General features: G+C 34.1%; 1 protein-coding gene across 2 annotated transcripts in view; it reads left to right on the top strand.

Annotated features, from left to right (window-relative positions):
- The first annotated feature begins 3,642 nt into the window (after nt 1-3,642).
- BNIP3 (BCL2 interacting protein 3) overlaps nt 3,643-13,145 on the top strand; it is a 34,524-nt gene continuing 25,021 nt past the window's right edge. Inside the window, exon 1 of one of the 2 annotated variants that reach the window (XM_085940401.1) lies at nt 3,643-3,819. In XM_085940401.1, the coding sequence (XP_085796527.1) occupies nt 3,783-3,819 (37 nt within the window). In that variant the 5' untranslated portion in view covers nt 3,643-3,782. Of the gene's footprint in view, nt 3,832-13,145 lie in introns of both variants that reach the window. The other variant, XM_085940400.1, reaches the window with a different exon arrangement.

Raw genomic sequence — 13,145 nt, 5'->3', positions numbered from 1 at the left:
CTATGTTGAACATCATGACACATTTAAATACTTTTAACTCTGCGTTGCAAGGAAAAAAAATATATACCCACGATATCGTCGCTATAGGATTTGTTTCCCGAATATCCATTTTTGTCGAAATCGACATTTTAATGCAGTTCAATTTCTTTTATCGAACTCTACCGAAATCATTTATAAAAACAATATCTTTTTATCTAGGAACAGATATATTTTTTTAAAAAACCCGAATACGCCATGTTAAGTTACAATTACTCCGTGGTGTTCTCCCGAATGTCCAACTATTTGTACCTGAATATCCAAGTTAATTTCGGTCGAAATATATCTCTGGCTGAGTGTTTATTTCCCGAATATGACTCCAAGCCAATCAAACCGCGCTCACGCCGTGCATCTCGCTCCCACATTCACGCTGTCTAGCTCTAAAATAATCACGCCCACTTTCATATTTTTCTGCCGTCCGGTGACTTCTTTCAAATTTCGTCTTATTGATATTGTTTTTAACATTACTATTGTTTTAATAGTGAATTCATCAAATTTGAAGAGATCATTCATAGCTGATACATCACCAGTTCACCTTGAACTTACAGTAGAGTTGTGGAAGTGAGTATTTTAACCTAAATAACTGCATTTTGTTTTGATAAATGACACAAAATCCCAACGGTTATATGAATTCTACAGTATGACCCGGCAACTACTATGACGTAAAAAATAATTATTATTTCAAATTATTATTAATCAAACATTGTTTGTCTTTATTTTACTTTTAATCTAGGTATTTCTATGAAAATAAAGGCGATGCTATTATTTATTTTTGAATGCGCTGATAGTTATTCTAATTTAATATGTATGTTAGTAACTATTTATTTGGTGGATATTATATACTTAAGATATTAGTACCTACCTAATATTAGCAGCCAATGGTAATTAATTTATACATGCTATTATTTTGTGTTGTTATTCCTTACAATATTAAATATATAGGTAATATTTATTTGGTGGTTTGTAATAAGTTTAATTGTCAATTATAGAAATATATAGATATAATAATATACAGATATATATATAAATAGATTTTTTTTTTTTGGAAAAAGTATTAATATAAAATTGTTAGCAAGTACGAGTAAGTACCATCATAAAATATTGGAGAAATGACCGTGATGTCGGTTAGTAATTGAAGTAGTAGATACCTTATAATATATTTTCTCAGAAATGATTTAAAAAAATTATATAAGTATGTTCAATTATTAAAATGGTACATTCTTAAATCTTGTGAATTATTCGTTCAATAAAAAAATGGTTAATTATTTTAAAACTATTTTATTACTTAATCCGAAAAAAAACCCAAAAAAGCGATTGCCGCATGTTATTATTACATACGAACTTGGGTAATTACGATCATTAAGTATTTAAATAGTAGAGGTAATTATTAACAATTATCATGTAAATAAATATAACATTTGAGGCGCGTACTTTTTGACCACTCAGTAATCTGTGGGCCGTGCAGCAATACGCTACGGTCTTAAATCCCGAACATCCATGTTTTGTCCCGAATATCCATTATTCTGAGAGAACGCTAAAAAATTCCCGAATATCCACAGTGAGTACTTGTAAATAAAACGCATTTTCTGTGCATTTAATGATTTATACCAGTATATTATTCTTGGAATCTATTCTTAGATAATGTTGCGATCATACAGTATAGAAAGAATGATTGATACATCTACTGATATTAAAATATACGACAGTGAAATTTGTTTTTCGTCTCCTGTAAAATTGACATTTGGTCTATTCGGGAAACAAATCCTATAGCGACGATATGGTGAAGAGTTTGAATGGATTTCAATTAAAACTCAAGTTGTTCCTTCGACAAAATATCGAATAAGAACGTGGACCACTTTCCAACTTTGAAGTTGCTGAATATCCCAGAATATAAATTTGAAGAATATGGTAAAATTATTAAAGCTCTGAATGACGATTTTTTACAAAGATTTGGTGACTTCCGAAAAATTGAGACAAGTTTAGCAACAGTACGCGATCCATTTTCAATAGATATTGATAGTGTACTGACAGAGCTACAACTTGAGATTATTGGTCTGCAGTGACACTGATTTAAGAGAATTGCATCGTCGTGAAGATATATCCAAATTTTACAATGCCCTTAATTCAGACAAATTCGAACAACTTAAAGATTATGCAAGAAAAATGTTCGTTGTTTTTGGATCAACCTATATATGTGAACAAACATTTTCGATCATGAACCTCAATAAAAAATCTTTACGATCAAATATCTCCGATGCCCATTTACAAGCAGTTTTGAAAATATCAACCACAAAATTAACACCTGAATTTGAAAAAATGTACAACACTTTCATTCTTCTCATTAATTTTTTTGTAATGTTTATTTTTCGTGATAATAAATAGTGTATATCTAAAAATGGTATTTCACTTGCGGCCCGCAGCTCATTTTGAATTCTTGAATTTGGCCCTCCATCCAAAAAGTTTGCCCGCCCCTGCCATATTACCTACTGACGATCTTGAGTTTCGTGATAGATTTTTATTGTTCACACAATTTAAAATAATATTCTTTTATAATTGAATGGATTGCCGACTCAAAAGATCTTGTAGGAGTTATTTATTATTAAATTTCTCCCAATCTTCTACTGATAGCTACATTAAATTAAATTAATTAAAAAATAAATTATGATGATCGATGAAAATGATGTAATTTTATTTTTGAAAAAATAATTCGTTCAAAAGAGGTTCTATCAGGATAATGGTTATCATTATTTATATTTTTCTCTTAACGGAACGTACGTTGTTTACATCGACGTCACAAAACAAACAATATGGAAAACGCAGTACGAAGTGATTGGCCACATTTCCCCAACAGCCATAGCCTTGTCATCTATTGGCTGAATTCTATCACGTGATCAATTGATAATTTATTCAGAATTGCCAAGCTATAACGAACTCTCCCTAATTTGTATTTTTTTAAATTGTTTCTATTACAATGATAATCACTGACTTCACAAACATTTATAGTAATATCATGGTCATAAGATAATATATTTTTTTGTAGTAAATTCCAAACGATACTTTAAAATGAAATAATATTAATAAGCTAAGTACTTACTTCCTATCATTTTCAATTTTACGTAGAACATGCTTTGACTGATTCTAGGCTCGTTAGGTCGATTATAAGATGGATGCTGATCTAATAGTATTATCTGATTATTTTTACTAAATAAGGGTTAAAGCAACCGTAATAAATATTATATAAAAATAAATAACCACGAATCTATATTGGTACTTTCCTCACTGTTGAAAGTCATGATTTTCATACCCAATAACGTGTATTGTGTTTTAAATAATATTTTACGTGGTAGGTACAGCTTACAGTAAGTACTTCAACAATGAAATAATACTATTTTTTCTACATAAAATTATATTATGCTGTAGTGACCATAGATTATTGTAAAAAATACATAATATGAATACAAAAAAATCAAGTTGCAACTTGATTAAAATTGTGCTACGATAATATAATATTGTTCTATAAAATCCCTATTAATCTTATGTTTGAATAGTGTGAATAGTAGGGAATCCGGACAGAGACACATGGCAATTCACTCGCCCTGTCACAACACAAAACAAAGGCGTCCGCAGACCGATCAAGTCTAATTTTCGCAACGCAGTTTGTTGTGTGCAATATTAAAACACTTATTTCGCGTTAAAAAACAATCGAAAGTAAACAATTGACAAGTTTTAGTGCCGTGCTGTGCAATATGACGAACAAATTGAGCGGAATGGAGGACCTCGGCGGTGAGTTGACAAGTAAACATTCACAATATTGCATGCGTTATCATTATACCTACATCACACCACGGCAATTATTCACAAAGTCAATAAGTAGATATGTCTAATGTACGTTTTAATTTGTCTGTTTTTGACAGGTTCATTTTCAACGCGATAAAAATTCAAAAATCGAACTTCGTATCTAGAAGGTATTTCAATTGTTTTTTTTTCGCGATGAAAAAAATGTGTAAATTTAATAATTTAATTTAAACATGAATGCTAATTTATTGTTTTGAATAATGCCAATCACCATATCATCAATTAATCATTAAAATATTAATGTCTGGCGAAAATCAGAATAGAATATTATGTAGGTAGGCCTAACGATCCATGCTTTGTTTTGTTGTTATAAATTACCAGACATTCCTACAATAAAATCGATAACCGCATTTTAAAATACCTCATTAGGTATACTGTGACCATCATACAATAATTTATTTATTTTATTTATCTTATTAAAATAAATACATTAATATAAAAAAAACTCGTCCAAATCGTACGTGATATATCTCGTGTACCCAGTAATAATGATTCATTTCTTAAAATAATAATTATTCATCTTATTTTGAAACGTGTAGGTTATTTATAACCTAAATGCTCAATTTTTTCTTCAAATTTATCATGAAATAACTCTATACCTACTGTATATTATCTATATTTTTCTAAAATTATACCACAGAAATACCGCAATAAGAATTTATTATTGAATAAAATTATCACAAAGTAAACGGATATGTATCTAAAAATAGCAAACAATAATATTATTAGATACAAGATTAATGAATGCAATTTAAATTAGAAATACTTAATAATTATTGTACATATTGCTACAATCGTTGTTATTTTTATTTTGTAAAAAATGCATTTATTGTTCACATTGTTTCGAATTGCATTAGTTTTATTTACCTATCTAAACGCACACTATAAACCGCTATCTGCAGTATTAAAACAATACAATTTTAGGTAAGGTTAGGTAGGTAATTAATATTATTATAAAATTATTCATGGCAATGCTTTGTGTGTTATTATTTATTATGAACACATGACATTGAAGTTCTGTAGACGTTATTTATTAATTCTGACATTATTTTCATTGAAATAGACACAATTTATGAAGTATTTTAATAAAATTGTGCGTATGATAGTGTGCCTAATGATAATAATATTTACATTCGATCTTTGTTGTGACAGCTTTTCTATAATTACACGCCTAGGCACGCGGCCGTCTTTCTGTCGATTCTGTGGATATTATTTTGTTTTCTTACATTATTTAGGCATATATCTAGAATCACGTGTTTGTTTTTTTCGATAATCCGCGTAAAATTATGTAAAACCTTCGAGTGCGACTGTCTTTTGTTTATTTTTCGCGTCGGGCGGACGCCATTTTTATAGCGTACATTTTGTTTTTGTTTTGAATACTCCGCTCATATGGATCTGACAGCAGCTGTTTTTCGTCACGTACATTGCAGTATCACATACTGGCGTTGCAATACCTCGTATGGGACTTGTAAGAAAATATTCATTTTTACAAAAATACACCATTAACATTGTAAATTATTATAAAAATAAATACAATTTATTCACAAGAAAATATCGTTTAAATACTTTTTAAGTTTAAACTGCGATATTTTTACATGATAATTGTGTTTTTGTTTGTTTTGCAACATTTTATATTTGTCAGTTGTGAGGTATTGCACCGGAGTTGTCTGTGGTCGTCGAACTCGATATACAATGGCAGCTGCATCAAAATTTTAGCTTTGTTTTCTTATTCACTTCTTTGTGTGTTCACGTATACCCACCCTTCAAATTTTCATTATCTCTATCGATTATGCACTATTCCGTGGAAAAATAACAAAGCCCGCACGAAAAATCAATACAATATTTTTTTTTCCAAACCGAGATAACGTGGGTACCTACATAATAAATGGTGAACTATTTTTAGCTGTAACAGATTTTTAATGACACTTTTAATCTGTCTTTTTTTTAGAACTCCGATAATGAGATTTTAATAATTTTAAATAACATTAAGTTTGTAATATTATTTACTTTTAAATGGCACACGATTAGAAGTCGTCAATTCTGGTCATAGATAAAATTAATAGGTACCTAGGTACTTAAATAATATAATGAATGTAATTATTAGTTGTGCCATCGGAGATTCGGAGACGATGTACTAATATGCGGTGCAATGCTATGGTTGAAAACTAATCAAATCAAATCGTTAGCATTTATTGTTATGCTGTACAAGTCGACTTATTACCACGTTTTTCTTAGCTCGCATTCTTGTTTGTCCGGTGGTTGTTTATCCAGTACAAATCTTGCAATCGATTTTTAACTAACTTCCCGACTAGCTAGACATTTGAAACTTTTTGAATATATCAGAACACGATGCCAATGCATTCTTTTAATACTTTTAGCCATCTTTAAGTAGAATTGAATTCATTTTTAGTTAATTCTGTTTTGTATGAAAAGTTATTTCGGAAGAAATCCGTAAAAAGTAAAATACTCTTATTGGTTGCTAAGGGGATGTTCCTAGCAACTAAATTATTAATATATACGTGCGTTACTATGGAAATCAAAATGACATCTATGTAAAATGTATTCTATAATATTTATTCAGTACCTATTTCTATCAAGTACAAAAAAAAGTATTTATTAATACATAGAATTGTCAAGTTTATATGATTCAACAGAAAATTTAAAAACGTGGTATATAAAAAGTTATTTTTATCTTGTACTTAATTATCTTTTCAATACCCTCTTCAGACGTTGCATATAGACTCTCGTTATAAGACGATGTTCTAGCAACAACAACAACAAAAAGTACGCCTAATTAGTAGCACGTAGCAGTCAAGATATTTTACGTCTTGTATTAAAAATAAATATTACCAATAATGAAAAATGAATTTTCGCAAAACTTGTTACGATATCTCGCAAACTCGTGTCCAGTCAGTAACATGGCACAGCGACGAAATGAAGGCGCTGGCTAATAGGCCATCCATGGACTGAAACCGTATGCGGTTTCGAACCGTGTGCCATAACTAAGCTTATATTTTCTGTTCATGGAAATATATTTTCAGTTTGGAAATCGCTGGTCTATACCATTTATCAGTGTGCGCGCCTGGCCCAGGACATTTCTAAGACTGCGGGGAGTAGCGTTAAAGATTACCACGGCTACTTGACTTGTTGACAGTAATGGCGTTCAACTGCGTTTTTCGTTAAGACGTATAAGTCATGTGTTCGCGTATTTTAATCACAAACACTTGTCTTTAATCTTTTTATCTACACTGTCATTTGTTTTGGACTTTGCGTACAAATTAAGTAGGTAGGCATTGAAGATACAAGTTTTTGTGTGTAAATTATCTTGTGTACCTATGATAATCACAAAAAAACAGTAGGTGTTAACCATGTACTAAGAATGTCGACCGTTAGATATCTAATTGTCTTGTATCGCCGCCATTTTTAGATTAATAAAGCCTGAGCATAACTTTTTGCACAAGCAACGAGTGGTCCACTGCCATACTATTTATTGATAACGTACTTGCAAGCAGAGTTTGGTATTCTATAATGACTGAAGAGTATAAATAAGTTATTAGTTATTGTCGTTTAGAATCGACTGTCACATTGACAAACGTCCTAGTGTATTACGATATTAATATACCTACACAGAAGAAGTTTACTTACTTTGATCGTCACTTCCAATTATTAATAACAACATAACCACTAAATCAGATGAACTCCAAGGTCTCCAAGATACGTTAAAATAATCTGAAACTAAGAATACTCCGACAAGTGAACACGACAGACGCGTCAGTATGAGCACTCTATAGACAATGACAGGTCATCCATAGATAACGGGAGGGGCGAAAAGTAGGACCAGTCGTGTAATGTATCGGCTTCCTTCTTCAGTGGGCAATGCTTGTATCCAATAATATTTTTTATTTGACCCAGGTTACTTGGATCAAATTAAAACAAATACCTACGTCAGAAAATAAAAATCACAGAACCGGTCACATAAAAATAAATTACATCGAATCTAATATAATATGACATAATATGGCGATCAGCGCTGCAAAAATAGAAACGCCGGTTTCAAGGTTTGCTTCTTGTTTCCGGCTCTTACCTATTTATACCTACTAGCAGTGGCGAAGGGTCGAGGTGGGCTGTTAAGATCAAACATACACAGTGCACACTAAACTTAAGACGACAAATTGCAGATAGTGTTGGTGGTTTTTGTAAATTAAATTGCACGCTGCCCAGACCAAACTATCATAGTGGAGGTAGGCTGTTGAGATCCTATAAATAATGGTGTACACTTTGCCAATCATACTTAATTGTGTTTATTGAATTAAGATTACAAATTGCTGATTGTGTTAAGTAGTGCATTCTTGTTACCCCTGCTTAAGCCAAACCATAATTGATAAAAAAATATTCTTCCATAAACGAATATTTTTTGACTATTATCTAGTATGGCTTGGTTTAGACAGGGTTTAAATATTTTTTTTAAAACTAACCATCACTATCTGCAATTTGTAGTATTGTTCAATAAAAACAAATACCTACTTACGTATGACTGACAAAGTTTAGTGTGCACATTTTATGTCGGATCTTAACAGCCTACCTCCACAATTCGCCACTGCGGTTAGCATTCACTAAATTGACCTCCTTACAATATATAGAAATTGACTGGCTTCTGTCGGTCTTGTAACAAGGAGTTGGCTTCAACACACAAATATTATGGTTACATGCAAACTTTACGTATTATATTGCTCCGTAGCAGAGTTCACCGTGATTTCTCTTGCCGGAAAGAGATTTTCAAAACAAGAGTGTGTTGGTGCCGATTATCTACACAAACACCAACCAAAAAGAATGAATAATGCAATTATTAATTAATCGATCCATATATACATATTTACAGGATACACCATTCCATACAAATCTGGACAGGAAAATGGCTACCTTTTCTTTTCAGATAAGGTCGTAGACATCTGTCATAAGTATGTAAGAATCACCCTTATTGCAATGTAGATAGAGTTATATTTATATAATATGTATTTATAAGATGACATTCGGAAGAAAAAAACCGTGATGACGTGGTTACACGTTAATTGTACGTATTACATTTCGCCGTATCACAGTTCACCGTGAGCTGCTGTACCGGAAAGAGACGGCCGTATAGCATTAAGATCAAAAAAATGATTCTAGAGTCTAAACAGTAATGTTAGATGTTTATTAGATTCAATTAGAAGATTAATTTGTTATTAATCGCGATATCAAACATCTGATAATATTATATGCAGCTGTGCGGTGAATGTGATGTTTTGGAGGACATTGTACATGTAGCAGTACAATGCCCTAAATATGAACGACACAGAGTACATCTGCGAATTGCGGATATCTTTGAGAATGTTGACGAATTATTGGAAGGTGCCCTGGCGGTGGGTAGGGCGGAAGAGATTGGCAGAATTGTAAAGTTCTGGAGTGAGGGCCCGATCGACGGATCCTCTTCTAGGTGGAGCCTTGGTAAAATCATAATATATATAATATATATATATATGTATATTAATATATTAAATGAACAATCACACATATTATTTATGTCATTAGTTAATTATTTAGCTGGCGTTTTGCGTAACGGAACTCAGTTATTCCTAAAAATATATTATGTTGTTTGCATCGAGAGGTGTAAATGTAAATAAGTATGGCGGCGGCCGTGTACTGGATAAATGATAATTTTGCTCTGGCTACCAATAATTTTACCACAAGTGTTTTAATATCAACATTTTGATAAGGCTCTCTCCGGTAAATACATGTAGGATACCTATTTATGTATATCTTTTGCCTTAAATCACATAGTTAATGTTATTGTATGTTTTAAAAGTCCTTGACATCAACACATGATAATATCATATGATAACAGGTTTCAGTAAATACACAAGGTAACTGACTACTTTGGCAGTAGACTTCAGTTGGTGCATTGGTTCAGTGACGTCTCAAGACAAAATGCCGCCCATAGGCAGCGCCAAAATACCGCCACATTTTTTTAATACAGTCTTTTTCATCATCCTTTCATGACTCCAATATCTGGGAAATGTGTCTTATGGATACATTAGGTAGGTACTAAAATGTATATCCTTCTTCTTCCAAGGCGCTACATCCCGGGGTGGGATTTGGCCTCCTCCACAACCGCTCTCCACTCACGCCGGTCTCTCGCCACACTCCTTCAGTTACCGGGTCTTCCTATATGAAGCCAGTCCACTTCTATGGCGTCAGCCCATCTCCTTCTTGGTCGGCCTCTCGGTCTCTTCCGTTTGGGGTAGCCACTTCGTCATGATCCTTGGCGCTCTAACTTCAGGCATTCTCTCCACATGTCCCGCCCATCGTAGTCTTTGGGACTTACAGTATCTTATGATTGTTTGCTGTTCAATCAGCTCTTCCAACTCGTGGGTCATTTTTATTCTGTAGTTCCCATTTTCCAACGTGGGTCCAAAGATTTTGCGCTCGAAGACAGCTAATTTATTTTCCTCGTTTTGAGTTAAGCACCAAGTCTCACAGCCATAAGTGACACTGGCCTTATAATTGTTTTATATATTAGAAGTTTACTTCTTCGGCCTAGAATTTTCGACCCCACCAGTCGCTTGCAGGCATGCCAGCATTTATTCCCGGAGATAAGGCGGATTTTTATCTCCCCTTTTGTCTTATTTTGGGTATTTAGGCTGGATCCGAGATACGTGAACTTGTCCACCCCTTCATATGCATGCTGTCCTATGACTATATTCTGCAGCGGTACCTGATCGCGTGTGCTGACCATATACTTAGTTTTTGACTGGTTTATTTGCAGCCCAAAATGTATATCCAACTAAAACTAATTTAAATTCCATCTATACTTCAATAGACAATACACCTGACAACTTTCAAAACTCGGGAGTGACCGGCAAAAATATTTGGATACATTAATTAAGTAAGTACGTACCTACCTATAATTCAAATATAATTCGAAAATCTACACGTGTCATTGCTGGTCATCCAAGGACAAGGGAAGTAAACTAGACATCGCGAACCCGACACAAAAAATTACAGCCCTGTTAAACCTCCTATGTTAATTAATACATTTTATTTCCAACCAGTGAGCTGAATTTTTTAATTGAAAGGTATTTCCGTTGTTACTAAGTTTGGGTGCCTATTTCTATATTATATACCTCATGTTTCTCCTCGATATGTCGCCCTTCAGGTAACTGCCGCCCCCAAGCGACGCTCAATCTTCATATCCGTTGCCGCTTACCAATTCGGTCATTGATTCGTGAAACTGCTATCTGTCTAATAATATGCAACAAAGTTTGTCACGTAAACATAACGCGAATTCAATATTTGTGAACAGTCGGTACGCGTTGCGTCCCTTGGTTTATGACCCAAAGCGCAAAGTAACAAAGCGAACCCTGCTTTAGTGTGAAACAATCAAAGAGACTTATGTCTTCACATCCTCTGGGAATGTTTTAGAATGTGCTCCGAACGGGAGGAGATGCTCAGGTCGGTCCAACCAGCTGTTGGGCCCATCGGGCCGTCCGACTTGGTTGCTACTAAGGCCATTTATCTTGCATTTTAAAAAATTACGGCGTCTTACTGCGGGCGTGAAGATCTCTTTACATAATTTTTGCTGTCCGTATGATTAGCTTCATTATTTTTGTTATAGGTATATACACTAGAATCATTTTTATTTTTATAATTTCCCTGTGCTCTTCTGTCCCCGGCACTTTGCAATAGAAAGTAATTTTAAACTCAGTCAGAGCACACTTTGAGCGTAGCAACCTTAGTCCTGGGTATCTTCTCCTAGGCCCTAGGGCATTCCCGGCCTAAAACTGAACTAGATGCTTCACATCGCCAATGTAGGGCCACGTGATACGCTCGATTAAGACCGGGTGTAGTGCGTGGCGGGTTTTGGTTTGGAGGGATTAACTTCAATGACCGGGATCGCACCCGGAGTCTGGATGATACGCCAATGTCTTTCGGGGGGCGCCGTATTTCTTTTGACCATGTCCGATCGTAATAAGGTCGTATAGAACTCCACATGGTGGAGGTTTGTATTAACAGAATATTATTTTTACAAGAAATGTATGTTAACCACTAAACTTGCTCAACCTAATTTATGTGCATATTCTCTGACTCGAACACAAATTGAAAAACAATATATTATGTATTTGCCAGACCCATTATTCGAACCTGGGACCCACGACACTATAAGCCGACGCTTATGCCGCTCGGCCATCGTGGGCGTACCTGCCTACTGTATTTACCTACCTTTATCTACCTATCTGAACGTTAAATTAAAGTCGGGCTCAAGTCGGTTAGTAAAGTATGTTTCAATAGCCATATAAGTTAGTCAAATATTAGTTCTCTCGAAAGAGTAAAGAATACTTTTAACCTTGCTTTGTTGCACGCAGGGCAAATAATTCACACAAAGAAAATCAGCGCCTATTTTAATTCAATATTTACTCGGACCATTATTTTGTTTTCCTGTCTGAAGTGGTCAGGGGTGGTAATCTTTTAAATATATTTTTAAGAATAATTTCTTTTGGCACACTCACCGACGTTGCATAAGGCCACCGCAGAAAGTACGAAGTAGGTACTAAACATGGTCATATTTTGCCACTGTGTTAATTATTCATTCATCGTCGTCTTCGCAGTCTTCAGAAAACGTCTACACTCCCATCTGTCTGCCGCAGGCAACCTCCACTGCTTTAGCATCAGAGATGCCGTAGCTCTCACATCAAAACTTGATACTTGAAACTTGAATACGTTGATGTGACGTCATCGTTATTCACAAAACACACGTTGCCAAATGGAACTCCGCAGATTGGTCAAATGCGACTTTTTAGATTAAAAAACATCTAATGTTGCAATCGACAAGTTACATGCTTCTCAGACTGCCTACGAATTGGTCATTTCTATACCGGCTCGACATTCTTGGAAGGTTTAATTTATGTCCGTTCGGCAGACGGGCGAGTTTAGATGTAAGTACTTTTTTACAACAAAATATGATGCCTAACTGGGAATCGAGCTTGCACTAAAATCTGCTAGCCTCATTCGTTGACCTTATCCGAAAGACCACTAGGGCTGATTTGACTGCGCGTAAATTGACATGAAAATAATATGCGTTTCATATAATGGACAGAGAGCGCTAAGATCTCAAGGACAAATCGAATCAAACTATATAAAAAAACTTGGATAATTATTGTAAACCTTTGTTTGCATGAGTTAGTAGACAATTAGATAGACTGTGGGATACAGCATAATAT

This window comes from Rhyacophila brunnea, unplaced genomic scaffold (genome assembly GCF_057557595.1).
Source record: "Rhyacophila brunnea isolate RB1 unplaced genomic scaffold, BYU_Rbru_1.0 scaffold_13, whole genome shotgun sequence".
Lineage (NCBI taxonomy): Eukaryota > Metazoa > Arthropoda > Insecta > Trichoptera > Rhyacophilidae > Rhyacophila > Rhyacophila brunnea.
This window is presented reverse-complemented; position numbering and strand designations above follow the sequence as displayed.